A 19,228-nucleotide genomic window follows, 5' to 3' on the forward strand; every position below is an offset into this window, starting at 1 on the left:
CCCCCCGGCATCCCCACAAGCAGGGGGGCAGGATGTCACCATCCCCCCTGTGGGCTCCATCTGGGTGGCTGCCTCAGAGGAGCCCCTGGTAGGCAGCGCCCTCCACGCAGGGTCCCTAGCAGCACCCCACGTCCTTACCATTACTGTAGTTTGTGGTGCCTCCTTCCCCACTTTGCTGCAGACTTCCTCCTGGCCCTCCTGCTTTCCCTCTTGCTTGCCCACCAGTGTGCCCTTACAGAGTACACCTGTTTGCGCGATCTGTTCACATGCGCAGCTCAGGAGCGTGGCTCTCTGCCAGCTCAGTCAAAAAGGATCTTCGGGGCTCCCCCTGTGGATCCTCCTCAGCTGCGCCGGTTCCTCTACCCCACTTACCTTCAGGGGATCAGCTGCTGCTGCCCCCGCCTCCACCGCTGCTGGTAAGATTTAGGGTTCACATGTGTGTGGCAACTCACGTGTGTCTGGTTTCCTTCTCCTCTTCCCCATGCCTCTGCCAGATCCCAGCTGCCAACTCACTGCTACAAAGCAAACACCGTGCCCCCATTCTGGACAGCTCTGTGCTGAGCCCTGCTCTGGCCCCAGAGCTCCACTCTGTCATGTGGGTTCCTCCAGGGACAGAGGGAGCTGACTCTTGGCCCCAGGAGCCTGTCTCTTAGCCCTATCACTTTTGCCCTGCCCATCTCCCTCACACTGCTGTTGCTGAGTTCATTGACAGTGATGGGGACAGATAAGAGTGCAGAGGACAGACAGTCAGAAAGACATCTGTACATGATAGGACACTACAGGGGCCAGGCTTCTTTCTCCCATGGTCCATGCAACACTCCTTCCCCTCTCGTGTCCTGCAGGTCCGAGTTCTCCAGACCAGGGCTCCCGCTTGCTGCCAGCAGGACCCTCTGTCCCTGCCCCAGGCCTTAGGAATAAGTGTGGCTACCTGAGCAGGGCAGCAGAGCAGGGCCAGAGTTGGGGCCAGCTTTTCAAGCCCAGGCCCAGTCGGAGGGCTTGAAAGCAGGGGGAGCTTTGAACCAGGACCCCACCAGGCCAGGGCTGGTCCTGCTGGTTTCCAGGTGGGTGTCAGAGCTTTATCATGCTTTGGGCTTCAGGACAGGCAAGGGATTCAGGGGCCTCAGCCCCCCCACAAATCTGTGTCTAGATGTGAGTCTCCGCATGGGGTTGAGCTCCCAGGGAACCCCTGCCTGGGTTGCTTTTGTTCTTGTATTTTGTGTTTGTCTAGCTCTCTGTGTCTCAGAACAGCACTTGTCACTGATGACTAATAAGGACCTGCTTCCCCTTTCTGTGCAGCCCCTGCTCAGCTCTGAAGCACTGTGTATAGTTCTGGCACAGTAATAGGTGGCCGTGTCTGCAGCTGTCAGTGATGGAAGTTGGAGGGAGAACTGATTCTTGGCGGTGTCCCTGGAGATGGTGAGCCGGCTCTGCAGGGATGGGTTGTATTTGGTGGTGCCACTGTAGCTAATCTCCCCCATCCACTCCATCCTTTTCCTTGGAGGCTGCCAGATCCAGTGCCACCATGTGTTGCTTGTTGTGATGGATTGTCCAGAGACAGTGCAGGTCAGGGTGAGGGTCTCTCCAGGCTTCACCGCTCCTGGGCCAGACTCAAGAAGCTGCACCTGAGAGACAGCACCTGGGGACAGCAAACAGAGCATGTAAGGAATTAGGCCCCTAAGGACTCCTTCAATGTGCCCCTATTCCCCTCCTCTGCCCCCTGAAGACTCACAGGCTGGGGCAGAGAGCAGGGAAAGGAAAAGCAACAGAAATCTCATCCTTGTTGGCTGTGATTGAAGGCTTCTTCCCAGAAGGTAGGAGGCAGTAGGGCAGGGGCACGGCAGGGACTGAAGTTCTGGGACTGGGAGCTCTATTTACGCAGAAGTCCCCAGGCAGAGATTTGCATAGGGGTTCCCTTGTCGGGGGGAGGGGATAAGAGCTGAAAGTATTTGACTCCTGCCTGCCCTGGTGGGTCTGTGCAAAGGAGAGGCATCCCCCTGAGGGAGGGTTGAAGCAGGTGGGAGTTTGGGGGAGAGTTGGGGTTGCTGAGGCTGCAGGTGAATGCTGTTGGCACTTGGAGAGTCTCCCTTGCAGACACCTGGGCTGCACCGGGACTTCCTAGAGCTCTGTCCCCCTAACCCCGGGACTGGTGTCTGCAGTGCAGCAGTGTGAGGATGTGAAGTTCCTTACTTAAAGAATACTGAGACTTACTTTTCTCCAGGCCCAAAACAACAGGCTGTTTTATTCAGGAACAAACACCTAAAAACTGGGGGGAGAGGGGACAGGACAGTAACTCTGAAACAACAGAGGGTGGAGTTCTAGCTCTCAAGCTCCATCCCATTATAATAAGGACTAACAATTTAACCCTATAATTACCCAATTACTATATTCCTCCCCTGTTAATTTGCAACCGGGAGATAATCTTTCAAATAACTAGGAGCTCTCTGATCTCTGGCTGGATAAGGTTGGTTCATAAGCAGATGTGGTCCTGCTGTTGTGTCACCTTTTGGCCATTACTGACTCCATTTTAAAAGATAAGGGTCGTATTTGTTCTTGGATCCTGCCTACAATCCTAGTAGGTTGGTGGGTACTGAAACTTTTTTGTCTAAACAGGATCCCACCCCCCCAACACTCTCTATTTAGTGTGATAATCATGGTTGTGCTTTTGAAGGGTCTGTTTTTTCCATACTTCTTCCTTTATGTTGGGATACAGTAAATCCAAATGAGTCCTGATCCTCCTTCCCATTAATATCTGGGCAGGGCCCATGTCTGTGGTGGTTTGAGGTGTAACTCGATATTTCAAAAGGAATTGAGTCAATTTTGTCTCCAAACTTCCTCTGGTCATTTTTCTCATCCCTTCTTTGAAGGTCCTCACGGCTATCTCTGCCAGACCATTCGAAGCTGGGTGGTATGGTGACGTTTGAATGTGCTTAATTCCATTCTTACTAAGGAACTCCTTAACTTCATGACTAGTGAAACTTGGGGCATTATCCGTGACCAATACCACAGGCAATCTGTGCGTGGCAAAAGTCTGTCGAAGCTTGTTACAGGTTGCTTCTGAAGTTGTGGAGATCATGGGGCACATTTCCAGCTATTTTGAATGAGCATCCGTTATGATCAAACACATTTTTCCTAATTAGGGACCAGCATAGTCTATGTGCAGATGAAACCAAGGCAGGTCCCCAACTGCAAGTAATTGTTTTACATTTTGACATCACCGGCTCCACAAACAAATCTGGCTCTCGAACATATCCTTTAGGGCATTTCCAAAAGAGCAGTGTTCAGTTACCTTTTTGAGCTCAGCAATTTACTCTAAGATAGATGCACCTTCCTTCCTCATTCTGTTATGGGATTGGAAATGTTTTACAATAGTGTTTGGTTTTGGAGTATAATGCTCAGATAAAATCTTTTGCATTTATGCCAAACGTTTATCTCCTGGCTTTTGAGGTTGCAACAAACTTTTTAAAAGGGAATATGCTTTGCTGCCACAAACACTGTGAAATATTGCCTTCTGTTTGTCACTGGTTTCATTAGCTTGAAAATAATGGCTCAATCTCTCAATATATTGCTGCCAATCCTCAGTGTCTGGATTAAATTCCACAATTTTTTCCCATAGGAAGACATAGTTAGATTTTTTTCATCATCACTATTAAGTTCCTTACTTGACAAATAATACTGAGACTTACTTTTCTCCAGGCCCCAAACAACAGGCTGTTTTATTCAGGAACAAACAACACCTAACTGGGGAAATGAAAGTAACTCTGGAACAACAGAGGTTGGAGCTCTCAAGCTCCATCTCATAATAACGACTAACAATTTAACCCTATAATTGTCCAATTATGGCACCTCTACTCAGGGCCAGCGGCAGAATAAGCCCCTACCTGCTGCGAGGGAACTAGCCCCCGGCACAGAGCAGAGGTGATGGCGGCTAGGTTGGCCAGACCATAGTTTCTCAACCTCTGGTACATGTACCCCTGGGGGTATGCAAGACACAAGCAGGGAGTACGTGGGTACCCCAACGCTCTCTCTCTCTTGCCCTCTTTTCCTCTCTCTCACACCCCTTTCTCCTCTCAAAACTATAGGAAAGAAATTGGTGCACCGCTTTAAAATCCCCATTAATAATTTGGTGTGCCACGGTTTGTGCCCCCCCCAGCTTTGGCCAACATCACCTCTAGCCCAGGTACATACTTGAGTTGTGCACCCCTGGTGTAAAAGGTGGCAACCCTACCCACACCAGATCAGACATCTGTCATATCATGGCATTGTAAACGCAGCCCTTCTTCCAACACATTAGTCTGCAAATATAAAATCCCTGGGAAAATTGAGTGTTGGGGTGCTTACTAAAATTTTCAGCAGTTACGGGGTACTTGCTACTTAAAAGGTTGAGAAACACTGCCATGTGAGTGGCGGCTGTGTTTGAGGCCAGCTCCCTCCTGGCAGGTGGGGACTATTTGGTGTCCTCAGGTTCATGGAATGCCATCAATGTCTTTGGGCTGCCGATAGGTGGGCAGACGGCGTGTCATCATGGCGTCCGGATCTCTGTCGAGGTCTGGACAGATGTTCTTTGATGTTTCACATTCTTAAAAGCAGCTAGGGGCCACCACTGGGTGGGGACTTCTTCTGCCACTGTCCCTGAGCACAGGCCAAGTGACAGCTGCAGGCTGCAGTGCCAGTGGCAGAATAAGCCCTCTCTTACCAAGAGGGGAATTGCCCCAGCCAGGGCCATCCCTAGGGGTGGGCAAGTGGGGCAGCTACCCCGGGCCCCGTGCTTTTGGGATCCCCACGGATAGTGCCATACAGTCCCCATCGTGGCTGCTGTGCACCACCAGCTGCAGAGTGTGGCCGCATGCTGCCACCCCATTTCCACCTCCACAGGCTGATATGCACACCCCTAGGGACAGCTCCAGCCCTGGCACAGAGTGAGCAGCAGGGGCTGGCTTGCCAAGCCCAGCAGCTGGAGTGGTGGAGCGGTAGAGGTGAGTGACAGCCCCTTCCTGGCAGGGCCCGCACTGTGGGGCTGGCAGAACTGCTGTGCCACACAGCGGCACTGCAGGGTGGGGGGGACGGACTCTGGCCCACTTGGGACCCCAGCGCTGCATGCAGCCAGCCGCAGCTGTGCTGGCCCCGCAACACAGCCCCTCACCAGGAAGGGATCACGCTCCCCTAGAGTGTGACAGGGCCCTGCCCCCTCCAAGTGCAGCGATGGGGAGGGGGTACAGCCAGTCAGTGTCCCTGGGGGGGCAGAGGTGGGGGTTATTCCTCCTCACTCTGGGCCTCCATTGGAGGGGCAGCCGGGGGCCTATTTCAGGCAGGGAGCGAGTGCCGTGGTCACGGTGGGTAAACCCAGCTGCCAGTGGGATACAGGGGAAACTAGCTCTGCTGCCTGCCCCCGTCTAACTTAGGGGCCATGGTGCCCCCCTGCTGCAGCAGCGAGGTGGGAGTACGAGCAGACCCAGCTCGGGTCCCTGCCAGTTGCACAGGAAGGGCCAATTACATCCTTCTCTGGCCAGTTCAGCCTGGGTTGGCCACTCTCCTGCCCTGTTTGTAGGAGGGGATGAGAGTGGTTAGACAAGACCTACCTACGATGAAGCCGTGCTGGCTGGCATTCAGAATCTTACCCTCAATGAGCGTATCACATTTAGATTCTTTAATGAGTTTTTCCAGCTACAACTTTGGGTGGTGGCAAGGTGCAGCAGGGCTGGGGAACAGGGGCATGAGCAGGGTATCCTGCCGTGTACCCACTGCCCCCATTTGGTTTTTCTGGCATGCCAGGACTCCAGCACCTTCCAAGGTAGGCATTGTAGAGGTTTTTTGCACTCCGGCCAAAAAATGTTGCCTACCCATGTAGTACCACCTAGAATGCCTATTAATCTACAAACTAGTGATGGCAGCCGGTATCTCGGGAGGTGTCACAGCCAGCTTCTACCAATCTCAAATCCTGTAAGAGACCCCAGATGTTCACTCTCTCCTTCCTGGACTGTTCATCTTGAAAAGTGTTGGACTTATCTACCTGCTCCCCTGACATGTCCCTATGTCATGGAAACAGTTCTGAGATAAAAGGACCTGTGTACTTTGGAACCTAAATCCCCTTGGATTGCCCTGGAACTAGGCTGCTCCCCACCCACCCCAGCAGTCTTAGCTTATGTAGTCCTATTGACATCTTTGGGGGCCCAATGAAGGCCAGGTGTATTGGGTGTTAACCGATCAATTTAAAAAGCATCACAGGTACACTCAGAGATTGACATCTTTGCAGCCCCTCCCCCCCGGCCATGAGGTCAGTGCCCAAACAAGAGAGGTTAGACTAACCTGGGGCAACCAGGTTGACAGACAGGTGAGAGAACAGGACACATGACCTGCAGTCCTGGGAAACTTGAGACAAAGAGGTGCAGGTCCCCCCTCCCTCAGGAATGTCTTCAGCCCTGTTACTTTGGAGACCAGGTGCCTCCAAGGTTTGTGAGCAGAGGGGGACAGGCAGGCAGAGAGGCTGATTCCTCCACACAGGCCACCTAAATATATTTGGGCATCTGTCCCCTGGTGCTGTCCTTGGAGGCACAGAGTGTATAGACATCCCTGGCTGCCTTCAGGCCTGGTTAGATTTGCAGGAAGGAAAGCAGACATCAGGACATCTGGTTTGTAGCAGAAAACGGATGTTCCTCTTCTCTCTCCGTGACCAGATCAGAGTTGGGAGCAGGGTCAGGCTGGTGAGGGGCCCTGGCTGGTGCAGTATTCAGCTGACACGAGCATTGAGCTTTGCAACCTGCTAGTAAGTGGGATGAAGAGAGCCCGAACCTCTGCACTGATGACCCCCCTCTCTGTGTGTCTGTCCAATGCAGACTTCTGATGATCAGTCCCAACACTGATGATTGGTGGAGTCCCTGTGTGACCAGGCTGTGATAAGGACTCCAGGGCGTGGGGGCCAAAAAGAACAGAGCAGTGGAGCCTATACCTCGAGTGCCTTGCAGTCCTGTGTCCTGGGGCTCCTAAATGGCCACATCTCACTTCAGTTGCTGGACAGTACTGACAAGCCCTGACACACAGAAGGGCAGATGAGTCGGTCTGAAACAGATGTCCCTTCCATGCATGTCCTGCTGCAGGTAAATATGGTGCCAAGTAAATGTTCTTGCTCTGGGGAGACACGTTTTTGTATGGGCACTCCATTGCCTTGTGTCACTGTGTTCTTATGATCCCTGCTCCCTTGGCACAGTAGTACGTGGCTGTGTCGGCTGCTCCTATGTTGTTCAGTTGCAAATACACCCGGTTATTAGAGTTGTCCCTGGTGATGCTGATTCGGTTCCTGAAGGCTGGATTGTATTGCAGGTTTCCATTCCCTTGGATATGCCCCAGCCACTCCAGACCTTTGCCAGGACGCTGTTGGACCCAACTCCAAGCGTGATCCCAAATGGCAGCACCATAGACAATGCACGTGAGCGAGGCAGACTCTGTGGGCTTCACCAGCTCCGTTCCCTCCTGCTCCAGCCGCACCTCAGAGACGCCCTCTGCAAGAGATGCACAGAACAGGTAAGACCCTGAGACTACTGGTCCATGAGACATCCCTCCCAGTGCTACCCACTGTGAGGGCAGGGGGTATCTAGCTTAGGGCTCAGCCCAGCCCTGATGAGGCCCTCGGGGGTTATGGAAAGGGATGAGCACTGACCTAAGGGCAGGGCCAGGAGGGAAAGGACAACAAGGAGCAGATGCATGGTGGCTTTGACCTGAGGGCTTCGCTCAGCTGCTGGGATGGGGCAGTGATGAGACGCCGAGGGGCCCGGTATGTATGGGGTGCGCTCAGCTTAGGGATTTGCATAGGGATGGGCCCAGGCAGTGGCAGTACAAAAGCTGCCAGAATTATCTGGCTCAGTGCAGCTCAGCCCATCCTGCTGCAGGGACAACAGGAGTTGGAGCAGCCTCAAGAGCCAGCTCCTCCTTCACTGCTTCTCAGCAGACAGAGCTCAGTACAGATGGGGAGAAGGGGCTCAGGGGTGTGGGACACAGGCAGGAAACACACTGCCCCAGTCAGCGGTGCAGATGGGAGAGCTGCCTGTGTCCACTCCAGCCTGTCTGTCTGTCCACCCCTCCCCTTAGGGCCTGACAGATGACTATTCCTTGCTCTGTCTGTGTCCTTTAGTCCCAACTCAGATCTCTACTGAGTGCCAGTGTGCCACACTGCATTATGGCAGATTGTGAGCCCAGTTCCTCAGAAAGCACCCAACTGGGTCCCCAGAAGGGGTTGGAGTGGACAGGGTCTCAATACACAACCAGTGGCACCATGCACTATACCCCCCCTCCTGCAGAGCCAAATTAGACCAGGTCCCTTGGGTAATTCCCACAGCCATCTTGCTGTGTGGTTGGCCTCCATCATACTCTGATCAATGGGGCTGACCTGGGTTCTAGTCCTGGATGTGACCTTGAGTAAATCTCAATACCTCTGTGCTCAGTGACCCTGCTCTTGTCTCATCCTGTTTATAAGTTCCTTGTGACAAGGACAGCTTCTTGCTACTGGAGTGTGCAGCATCCAGCAGCACAGTTCTGCATGCAGGTGGGGTGTGCTGGCCATGCGCAACATGAATGATTAATGCTCCTCAACCATTGTGAAGGTCCTAGTCTGGGTTAATTAGACAGGGCACCCATGGCACAAAACAGTGCTTTTAAAGGCTGGTATTTCAGAGCTGCTGAGAGGGGAAGGTGTGTCCAAATCCTCTTGATTTCTAATGGTAACTCAGTGTCAAAATCCATTGGGTTTATTTTGAAAAGCATGGTCTAAATAAGCATCTGTCCCAATGCCTATAAATGAAGTTCAAATGCTTGAGAAAGCATGACCAGGAGCTCCCGTCCTCTGGAAGCGTGCATTTTCTGGGATTCCCTAAGGTCCTAGGAGGACTGACTGAGTGCCAGTTCCTGTAAGGGGTTACAGTTGCTCAGAGCCTCTCTTGAAGAAATCCCAGGCCCAGAAATCTGAATAAAATCTCCAAATTCAGTCTTTGTACAATGCTACCTCATTGTATCATGGGAACTTTCCCTTTTGAATGGATCAAGTTGGCACCATCAAGACATTTCTTTCTTTCTTTCATTACTTACTGGACATTTGTCTGTGGGACAGAAGAAAAGAACTCTTGGAACTTTTGTTCTATTATTGTTATTAATGATAATGTTAATGACACCTTTTGAAAGAGGGTCTGAGATTAACAGGTCCCTGGGGGAGTTTTGTTAGACACTGGCTAATCTGTGTCTGTGGCAGAAAGCCACCTTTGTCTCGCCCCCCAAAAACTCTGCCCTGTGACAATTTGATTAGGGTGGGCCCAGCAGAGGATACACACCTTTACCCCATCTCTTTAGGTAACCTGAGCTGGGTACATTCCTGATGGAGGGGGGAAACCTGCTCCATCTGCCTACGTGACTAGTATCTGGGAGTTGGTCTAGATTATGCTTTGGGGTCCCCTTGGTTCGGCTGACTAAGAGAGACCACTACTTGTGCTTCCGACTGAGGGAAGCATCCCAACGTCTTGAAGCGAATCAGGTACCCTTGAAGACTACTAGGCCTGTGTTTCCCAGGGTGCGCAGAGCCAGAATGAAGTCCAGAGCTCTGGGTGGTGGCAGGGGACCCCCCAGGCTAGCGGGTGTGCTTTAGGAAGGGGGTCGGCCAGATGTGAGGTGCCCCCAGGGAGGCACTCAGAGTCTGGAAGGTGGACGAGCGTAGTAAGGTGGTTGGCTCAACACAGGAGCGCCCCTACCGGCCCACCGCAGTGTCCTCATTCACACAATCTCCTATCCTCTTTCCCCCTTCCCAGCTGAACATGTGTGCACCCTCCTCTTCTAATCTGTGCTTAATTACCTGGGGGGTTCTTGCCTGCTTCCCTGACAGGCAGTAATAGCCTGGGCTCTTGTGTCTGTCTCTGTGTAGGGTAAAGCCTCCGGACTGTATCCAATTTCAAATCCTCTAGCAGACCCTAGTTTCCTACAGCTTTCTCCCTGAGACAACCAGCATCATTTTGTCCAGATTTTCCTGTGCAACCAGAATTAAAGTGAGAGTGTAATGAGTGATTTAGGAACAATAAGCATAAAATTAAAATTGGTTTGAGTGGGAATCTAGTTCTCAGATCCCTTTAGAGATTCCGGACAAGACAGACACTGAAGGTAATCCTAGGTGAGATCTCGCTAGGGTGTCCAAGGCCCCTGGATCAGCAGGACACCTGGCTTCTTTTTAGGTGGGTTTTTGTCTTGCTGTACATGGAGCATGTCTCACTGTGCAACATGCACAGTAACACATGGCTGTGCTGTTGTCTTCAGACTGCTACGCTGCAGGTAGAGAGTGTTGATGGAGGTGGCCCTAGAGATGGTGAATCGATCTTTGACAGCCTCAGCATACCAAGTGCCAGCAGAATGGGAATCAACTCTTTAATCCTTTCCTGGACAGTTGATATATCCAGATCACGTTGTAGTCGGTGAATGTGTAGCCAGAGGTTTTACAGCTCAGCTTGGCCGACTCCCCAGACTTCTTGACTTCTGCCCCAGACTGTGTCATCTGGATCTGGGAGCTGACACCTGGAGGAAAAGATCAAGGGAGGAATATAAATACGATCCCCCCCCCGCCCTTTTTTTTTCATTTTTTCCTCTCATGTATATACAGGTCTGTCTATATTTGTTCATGGGAGTCATTAAACTGCTTCTATCTTGTTTCATTTGCATCACAGCCAAATGGGGCACAAGTACTCGTGTACTGACAAGACAGAAGGGCACAGGGAGGCTCTGCTTGGGACTCACATTACTTAATGGATTTGGACACCAAATCCCCACCCAAACGACTGCTTGGTACCCAAGTTTCCCAGATGGGACTGGGAACACAAACCTAATTCACAGCTCTGGGCTGTGATGAGGATTCCCTCCCTGCCCTCCCAGACCCACTCTTCTAACCAGATGGCTGTACCTCTCCTGCACTTACATGAGCAAGCTGTCAAATAAAAGCAGCATAACTAGACCCATCCTCTCCATGCCCAGAGGCCTGTACAGACTCTGATCTCTTTATTCCTCTGCTGGTGGATTTTCCATGGCATCAGCTACTCTCCTTTATCAGAACAGTCCCTTTCTTATTTGCATGTCGTTACCACTAATCATTTTCATGAATCTCAGCTGCTACTTTCCATGCCCTTACATGATGCCCTAGCCCCCGGGGCTGGCAGTGTTAATGGATCCTGATTCAGGAGCACCCAAAAAAACATTGCCCTCAAGGAGAGAGAATGATGGGTTTCATGTTAATCTGGAAGACCATGTGTCCAGGGATTTCTTGGACTGTGGTATCCACTACAAATGCAGTTGGTATCCCTGAGATGCAAAGAACACGAGCCCACTGCCATAGAAAAGCTTGTTTTCTTCTGGGATTCCTGAGGTTTCCAAGGGGAACTAAATGCTGAGTTCCCATTTCTTGAAGAGGAGATGTGGGTGCTCAGAGCCACACTTGGGAAACCACAGCCTCAGTAGCTTGAAGAGAATGAAATCAGAAAGGCTGGACCCTCAGTTCCATCATCTTAATGAGTTTGCCCCCAGTTTAGCAAGTCAGCTTCCTGCAAGTGTGTGGCCATGCTCTTTTGTTACATAGATCAGTGATTTTCAAACTTGTGAAGTCACACAACCCTTTCATATCACTATTCCTGCCACCACTCTGCCATTACCTCCAATCTCTTTGCAGAACAAACCCCTGATGACCCAGCGCAGAACCCTAGGGTCCCGTGGAACAGTTTGAAAACCCTGGTAAAAGAAGCAGAAGCCCTGTAATTTCAGCTTTCAGAGGACTGGAAAAGGGCCAATGTGGTTCCCATTTTCAAAAAAGGGAGGAAGAAGGACCCAGGGAACTATAGGCGAGTTAGTCTTACCTCGATCCTGGGTAAGCTTTTTGAGAGAATTATCCTGGCAGGGACAGGGGCTGTTGGATAGGAGGGGGATGTGGGAGTGCCCTGCACTGCCTGCCATGTCCTCTGCAGGGAACCAACTGTGAAAGTGCAAGGGCAGATTTTTGTCTGGGCTCAGCCTGCCTTTCCCACACTGTTTCCCTCTTTCACAGTGATACTGGGCCATGTCTTCAGGTCTCAGGCTGTTCATCTGCAGGTAGCCCTTATGGTAGTCAGGGCTGTAACAGTGAGGGAGGGTCTGTATTATTTCATAGTACAATCACTGGCCTGGCCCCAGCAGCCTGGGGGTTTCTTGCTTCATTCAGAAGGTCCCTATTCTGGGATAGAAGTGACAGCATTTCCCAGCTGGGCTGAGGGAGGGCTGCCTCCAGAAAGTGTGTGTCCAAGGTACTTGTTATACAGCTGCTTATGTGGGCACAGATACAGTTGGGGTATGGGGCTTAAAAGCAGCAGGGCCCATTGCAGGAAGGGGGGCAGTTTTTGAGCTGGTGAATATTTTTCTTTGAGCTTTCTAGGGAATTGGGGAAAGGTGGACCATAATGATTCTTTCCTCTGTCTGGCCTAGCATGTGTCTTTATGGGCACCTTCAGTCTGTGTGGAAATAGAGGGATTTCTGTCCTAATACCACCACTCTATTTTATGATTCTGGGAAATCTCTTGGGGACTCCCTGGCTGCATTTCTTGGGCAGCATTTTCACTCTTGGGGTCCCAAATTAAGGCACCTGGAAGTTGAAACTCCCACGGCACAAGCACCACCCTGCTCAGGTGGGTTATTTGTCGTGAGCCCCTGGAGCTCCTATTACCAGTGGGCTGAGACACATCCTTCTCTTCAGCAGTTGTATTGATTCAGGTGCTTACATATTGCTCTGGGGACTTGAGCGGCAAGTCTCTGGGTTATATGATTGTGGCTGCTCAGCTCACTTTGGATGAGACTGCAATATGCACAAGGCTCAGAAATGTCATCTGGGACTCAGGACACCTGCAACTACTGAAAAGGAGGCTCCAACTGCTCTGGATATGATGATGACAGATATTAAGTTGTGATCCTGACAGGAAATGGAAGAGTTAAATCTTTCTGCTAGACTTTTTCCCTCCATAGCAGTGCCCTGTCCCCATTCCTGTCCCAGGACTGTGTTGCTACAGTCACTGGTGCCCTCCTGTGGGCACTGGGGAAAAGGCTGCACTCATGGTTTTTTCATTTGGTCTAAGAGGAGTTGCCTCACTGTGTGTCTGGTACAGTAATACAGGGCTGTGTCCTCAGGTTTCAGGCTGTTCATCTGCAGGTGCAGCAGATTCTTTGGGTTGTCCCTGGAGATGGTGAATCTCCCCTTCACCGAGTTAACGTAGTTTATGGTACTCCCAGCCCAGTAACTAATCTTGGCAACCCACTCCAGCCCCTTCCCAGGAGCCTGTCGCACCCAGCTCATCCAGTAATCTCCAAAGGTGAACCCAGAGGCTTTGCAGGAGAGGCGCAGAGAGTCTCCAGGCTTCCTCACATCTCCGCCAGATTCCACCAGCTGCACCTGGGACCAGGTACCTGGGAAAAGAGATATATCAATGATGTGAATCTCGCCTGCAAATGCTCCAAGGCTCCATGGTGTCTCATTGAGTTACAAGTAGAAAATACCTTGCAGAGCTGCTGCCATGAGAATCAAGCTAAGCCATGGGCCCATCTTTCCTGGGGCTGAAGGGCAGAGAGCTCAAGGCACTGGATGAGCACTGCACGGAAGGCAAGCTGTGAATTCTCTCCAGCTGTAGCCTGGGCAGATGGAGACACAGATTTAAGCAGGAAACTGGCACCCCCATTTGCATGTCTTCCTGCTTATATGGAACAAAACCCCCTTGCACTAATGATCAGAGCCATCTGCACTGGGGCAGGGACAGGGACAGTATTTGGGGTTGCACAGTCCACACTAGGGCAGGGCTGCATTGGTTACATCTTTGTAATGGTGAGTGCTGTTAAGAAGAATACCTATTTAAGAAAAGCAACTATTGTTTATTATTTTTAAGAAAGACTCTAGAAATGTTTTGCAAACCACTCTTTGCAACAGCTACAGCTCAGGTCTGTCTGTCTCAGCAATCCTAGCCAGCTCTGAGTAACAAAGTAAACAGCACTAGGTGTTCTTTTCAAGAGACAAGGCACTATTCCCACATCTCCCCTTTTTAAACATCTAGCTTTCTAACTATAGCACAACTTTAATACCATATATTTTTAAAGAAATTACATTATAACATTATTGTGTTCAATAAGCCTTTGTGGTGCTTAGTGTAGTCTGTTTGATCTGCTTGGTGCTGCTTCAGCCTCTTTAGTGACTGAAGCGGGTGTCTCTTCTTGCAGTGCCTCTGTAGTCTCCTCTGAGCAGCTTTCCTGATTCTGCTTGTGTGTAGTCTCCAGCTGTTCATTCCTCCTGTCCTCCTCCCCTTGTTCAGAAATGTGTTGCAAATGTCTCCTGTTACTTCAAAAAGACTATCCATCCTGAGTCAATATGACATAAGATTGGGAAGCAACCTTATGAATAACCTGTACTTTCTGGTCCCAGCTGTCACCATTATAAATACGAATTCCACCATTGGGCTTCAGTGCTTGCAATGCCCATGCCCCTTTGTCATAGTACAATTCTTGTTTAGCTTTGGCCTGGTGCTTATAGCTGTGCAAGTGTCAGGCCTGCGAGTTGTTACTGTCAGCCCATGTAACCTAGTTCTCAACTTTCTGTTACATAAAATCTCAGCAAGGGACAGGCCATATCCTAGGGGAACTGACCTATAATTCAGAATTGCTAAATATTCAGGTGCAGCAGCTGGATCACCACCTGAATCACTGGCTTTCTTTAATAATCACTTTATTATCTTAACATTTTCCACAAGTCCATTAGACTGAGGGTATCTCGGGCTTGATATAACATGCAAACCATAGTCTGTGCAATTTTTTAAAAATTCGTGCCCCAAGAACTGGGAGTCATTGTCCGACATAATCCTATGTAGAATTCCACATCTGGAAAAGCTTGATTTAAGATGCAGTATAATTGGTGTGCAGTCCTTCTCTCTTTAAAGGCTGGCTCAAGCTCCTCTCTCTAATGTGTGTTTGATCACTCTCTGGTCCCCAACCAGCTTTCCTTCATGTGATCTCCCTGCATCATGTCCTTTGTACACTCCTGTAGTGCTCCCCATCTGCCCATAGCCATCTCCATGGCACAACCAGTGACCTTGTTCTGTGTAGTCTTTCCTTGGGACTCTTTGCTGGTCAGCAGGTCTGCAAATGACAGCTTAATAATGGATTTGGGAACTGAGGAGCCTAACATTATGTTCAGCTTGAATAAGACTCTGGGTCCCAAATCCCTGTAGAGACTGATAACTAATACTAATAACTAATAGAGGCACTACTTACACCCCAGGATGAGTACTCACCAGGGCATCCAAGAGGCTCTATAACAGCCAGATGCATCTTTATACAGTTTTTGTCTTGGTCTAGATGGGGGTTGTGTCACTATGTACAAGCACAGTAATACACAGTGGTGTCATCAGCCCTCAGGCTTCTGAGCTGCAAATAGGCTGTGCTGATGGAGGTGTCCCTGCGGCCCAGTTCTTCCCTCTGCAGCTGTGGTGCCCCCAGGACCACCAGCAGGTGTGTGCTGCCTGGAGGTGCCGCTATGGAGGGAAGCACTGCCTCCCCCACTACGCAGCTCAGGGGCCCCTCACCCCACCGGCAGTTCACCCCCCCACACCCTGCCACCAGAGGCAGGTAAGGAGCAGGCCCCACCCTTGTGTATATGCCATGGGAGTTAAGTTCAGTTTAGTTCTCCCTAAATTGAAGAAGTGTTTTTAAAAAACCAACATTGCAGTTTAGGAAGAATTAAACTGTGTACAACCAGCCCAGGTGTCTGTCTGCCTGTAGTGAAAAGATGGGTGGTGAAAAATATTACCCTATCCCAACTTCCTTTAGGTTTATTGCATCATTTTGATATATATTTTTTCTCTTCCATGGAAAAAAAACAGGATAATTTTCCTCCTTTCTTTCTTGAGGGTTTTCAGTTTTCTGTTAGCACAGCAAAATCTAAGCTTGTTTCTAATCTTTCCAGCATGATGCAAATGATTTTTCATCCCCTGGCCCCTCCTCCCAACCCATCTCCAATCATAGGAATATATAAATTCCTTCTAGCCCCTCTCTCTATTGTGTATGTATGCTTTTCGATCCAAATCCCACTTCTACCCTTCTTGATTCAGCAGTGAGAGAGGTTCTGATCAGAGAAAGACCAGTACTGTGCAGGAGACGAGAAGAGATGTGGCTTGAGAGACCCAAGCAGGGTAGGTCCTGATGGAGAGGGAGGGTATGTGCAGAGGTGGGAGGCTGCATGCGTGCACACCCTGAAAAAGATAGCCTGATTCCTTCCTCCCCACCCACCCCTTTGCAAAGTACCAGTGATAACCTGTCCATGCCTTTCTCTCCCCGTGGAGTGGGTGAGGCAAGCTGGTTTTATCCCTCAACATCACCCCCCTTCATAACCTACAGTTGGGTCCCAGATCCATTCTGCTCCTTACAAGGGCCTTTCCCCCTCTGGCAACAACATCAACCCAAGTCTGAGCTGGAATTGTGATGAGGCTAATTCATAGTCTAAATCTGGTGGATCTGCAAGAGAGGTCTTGATCCACCCCCTGGCTTTGGACAAAGGTCCCCGCAGCCCCCTGCAGCAGGTAAGTGCTTATCAGGGTAACCGAGAGCCCCTGTGTTGGCAAGAAACCAGGATTCCTTTAGAGGGAGGTTTTTGTATTGCTCTGGATGCATTTTGTCACTGTATAGTGACCACAGTAATACATGGCCACGTCATTGACCCTCAAGCTGCTCAGCTGCAAATAGGCCATGCAGATGGAGGCATCCTTGCTGACAGTGAGCCCTGTAAGGCCTTGGCATAGTCGGTGTCCCCAGGAGAAGGGTTGATGCATGCCACCCATTCCAGCCCTTTCCCACAGGGCCGACGGGCCTAGTTAATGTTATTGCTGGTGAAGGTGTAACCAGTGGCTTTGCACATCAACTTCACTGACTCCCCAGCCCTCTTGATTTATGCTCTGGACTGGGTCAGCTGGATCTCACCTGTGGGGGAAGAACAACCAGTAGCTGCTAGCCACGTCATCTCTGCCTTTTGCTTCTCTCCCCAGACCTAGTCAAATTCTTCTGCTGCTCCCTCTTGGGTGCATCTCACCTTCCTTCAGGTATTAATGCTCCCAGAGACACCCCACTTATTTCAGGGAGGAAGATGGTCTCATCCTTGCTTTCATGAGAGGAAAGTGAGGCATAGAGACCAGCACCTTGAGGAGGGGATGTAGCTGCCTCTTGCCCAGTGAAGTAGGTGATGTACAAGCCTCCTGGAGAGCATGTAAGACTTGGAACTCCATTGTCATCATCCCCAGGCTGGCCTGTAACCCCAGCACTCTGTGATTTCCCAGTCAGGCTGCCCCATGTCCTCAGCATTACCTGAGCGAGCATCCAGGAAGAGAAGCAACCCAAGACCTGTCATCTTCATTCCATGCAGCGACCTTGTGGGCTGAGCACACTGGAGCTCTTCTCTTCACACCTCAGTGAGGATCAGATGCTCTCCTTTGTCAGGGTGGGGCCCAGTCTTATGTGCATGTGGTCACTCCTAAATCATATGCATAAAACCATGGTTTGCCCTATTGTGCTCATAAAGGACATGAGTCACCTGAAGGGGCAGCATCCTGGTGGCACTGTGCATCCCTGTCAGGTCAACCATGATTCAGGGAAGCACTGTCATGTATCCATGTCAGTGGGGCGGAAGCATAAGCTTCAACACAGGAATCCAATATCCAGGTGTATAACACTGAGGGTACAAGGGGTGATGCCCAAATCGATGTGACTGCCCTTGGCATGAATAGAATAGAATAGAATAGACCTGTAAGATCAGTCTCCTGCCATGGGCATGAGGTAATTGGGCTCAAACAAGCTCAACAAGGTGCTTGTCCAGCCTCCTCTTGAGTACCTCCAGGGATGGCAACTACACCACCTCTGCTGGGTATGTGTTCCAGACTTATGGAAGAAGACGTTTTTCCTTATGTCTAGCCTAAATTTTCCTCAAGTAGCTTGTGCCCATTGGACCTTGTCCTCCCAAGGGGTGGCTTTCTGAAGAGTTGCTCCCCTAGATCTTGGTGTTTGCCCCTCACATAGGGAGCTATGAAGTCACCTCTCAGTCTTCCCTTACTCACACTAAACACACTCAGTTTCTGGAGTCTCTCCTCATAGGCCCTATCCTCCAGGCCCTTGATTATATAGATGACCCTTCTCTGTAACCTTTTGAACTTATCTGGTCAATTGTCACCCCCACTTCCCTTTCAGATGTAGTGTTAGCCATTGGGACTCATGAATGGGAGCATGGTTTGCTGGTGAGTTGGGCACTGTAGGTCTCAATTCCCTGCTTCCCCCACCCTCCCCTCTCAAGAGCTGGACAGTGCGGTGTCATTGATTGGAAAAAGGCATCCTCCCAACATCTCTCCTTCATGGAGATGAGGATGGGAAAAGCCCCAGGGTCTGTCCTTAGTGCTGTCTTCTAGTAAGTCTATATCATTACTAACATGTGAACTTTTGGTGCCACCCAGTGGCTCTGTGACCTTGTGAAAGAGCAAAACTTGACTGAACCAAAGAAATGCTCCTTCTTTGTTAAACAATGCAGTGCAAGCCCCAGCCTGAAATAAAGTGACCAGGGTAAACTGGAACCCAATTCCCATAGGCTTGCTCTGAAGCTGTCTTTCCTAGTTTGTCTAATGGCTTTAGAAGAAGGCCATAGAAACTAGGGCTGTGCAAAGGTTTGGTCCCTGATTCAATTTGGTGGAGATTCAGCCCAATTCGCTGGCTGAATCTCTGAATCTGAATTGAATCAGAGGACCCTTTAATCTCTCTGAATTGAATCGAATCCTGTGGGATGCTCCATCTGCCCCAGCATTGCAGCATTCACAAGCCCTGCTGGTACCTTGAGGTATGTAGAAAAAACATACTTCCAGAGAATGTTTTTGCCCTTTTTTTAATTAAATTGAACTTCTGAAGGCCTGTCAGACTGTGGAGCCTGCAGGTCCCAGCACTGCCTGAGCCAGGCCTGGCCCAGCCCTCGGCCGGTGTGGGGCAGGGAGTTGTGGTTACAAGGGCAGTGGTCAGCTCTCTCCTTCCTAAGGGCAGAGCCGGGGCTGTCACAGTCCTCCCCGCCAGGGCTTCCCCTCCCAATTCTTCTGGAGGTTTATGTCTGAGCTCTGAGTAGGTTTCTCTCACTGTGGTTCTCTCGTGCAGTAATACCAGGCCGTGTCCTCGGAGCTCAGGCTGTTCATCTGCAGGT

General features: G+C 50.4%; 2 gene segments (V, D, J or C); both read right to left on the bottom strand.

Moving 5' to 3' along the window:
* Positions 1-7,164: 7,164 nt before the first annotated feature.
* Positions 7,165-7,730, bottom strand: LOC112548768. The segment is given in 2 exon segments: positions 7,165-7,493; positions 7,652-7,730. Coding segments are annotated over 2 exon segments (375 nt in total).
* A 2,651-nt stretch (positions 7,731-10,381) lies between these two features.
* Positions 10,382-13,645, bottom strand: LOC106723295. The segment is given in 4 exon segments: positions 10,382-10,536; positions 11,661-11,736; positions 13,121-13,434; positions 13,525-13,645. Coding segments are annotated over 4 exon segments (591 nt in total).
* Between the last annotated feature and the right edge of the window lie 5,583 nt (positions 13,646-19,228).

This window comes from Alligator sinensis, unplaced genomic scaffold, assembly GCF_000455745.1.
Source record: "Alligator sinensis unplaced genomic scaffold, ASM45574v1 scaffold2121_1, whole genome shotgun sequence".
In the NCBI taxonomy this organism is placed as follows: domain Eukaryota; kingdom Metazoa; phylum Chordata; order Crocodylia; family Alligatoridae; genus Alligator; species Alligator sinensis.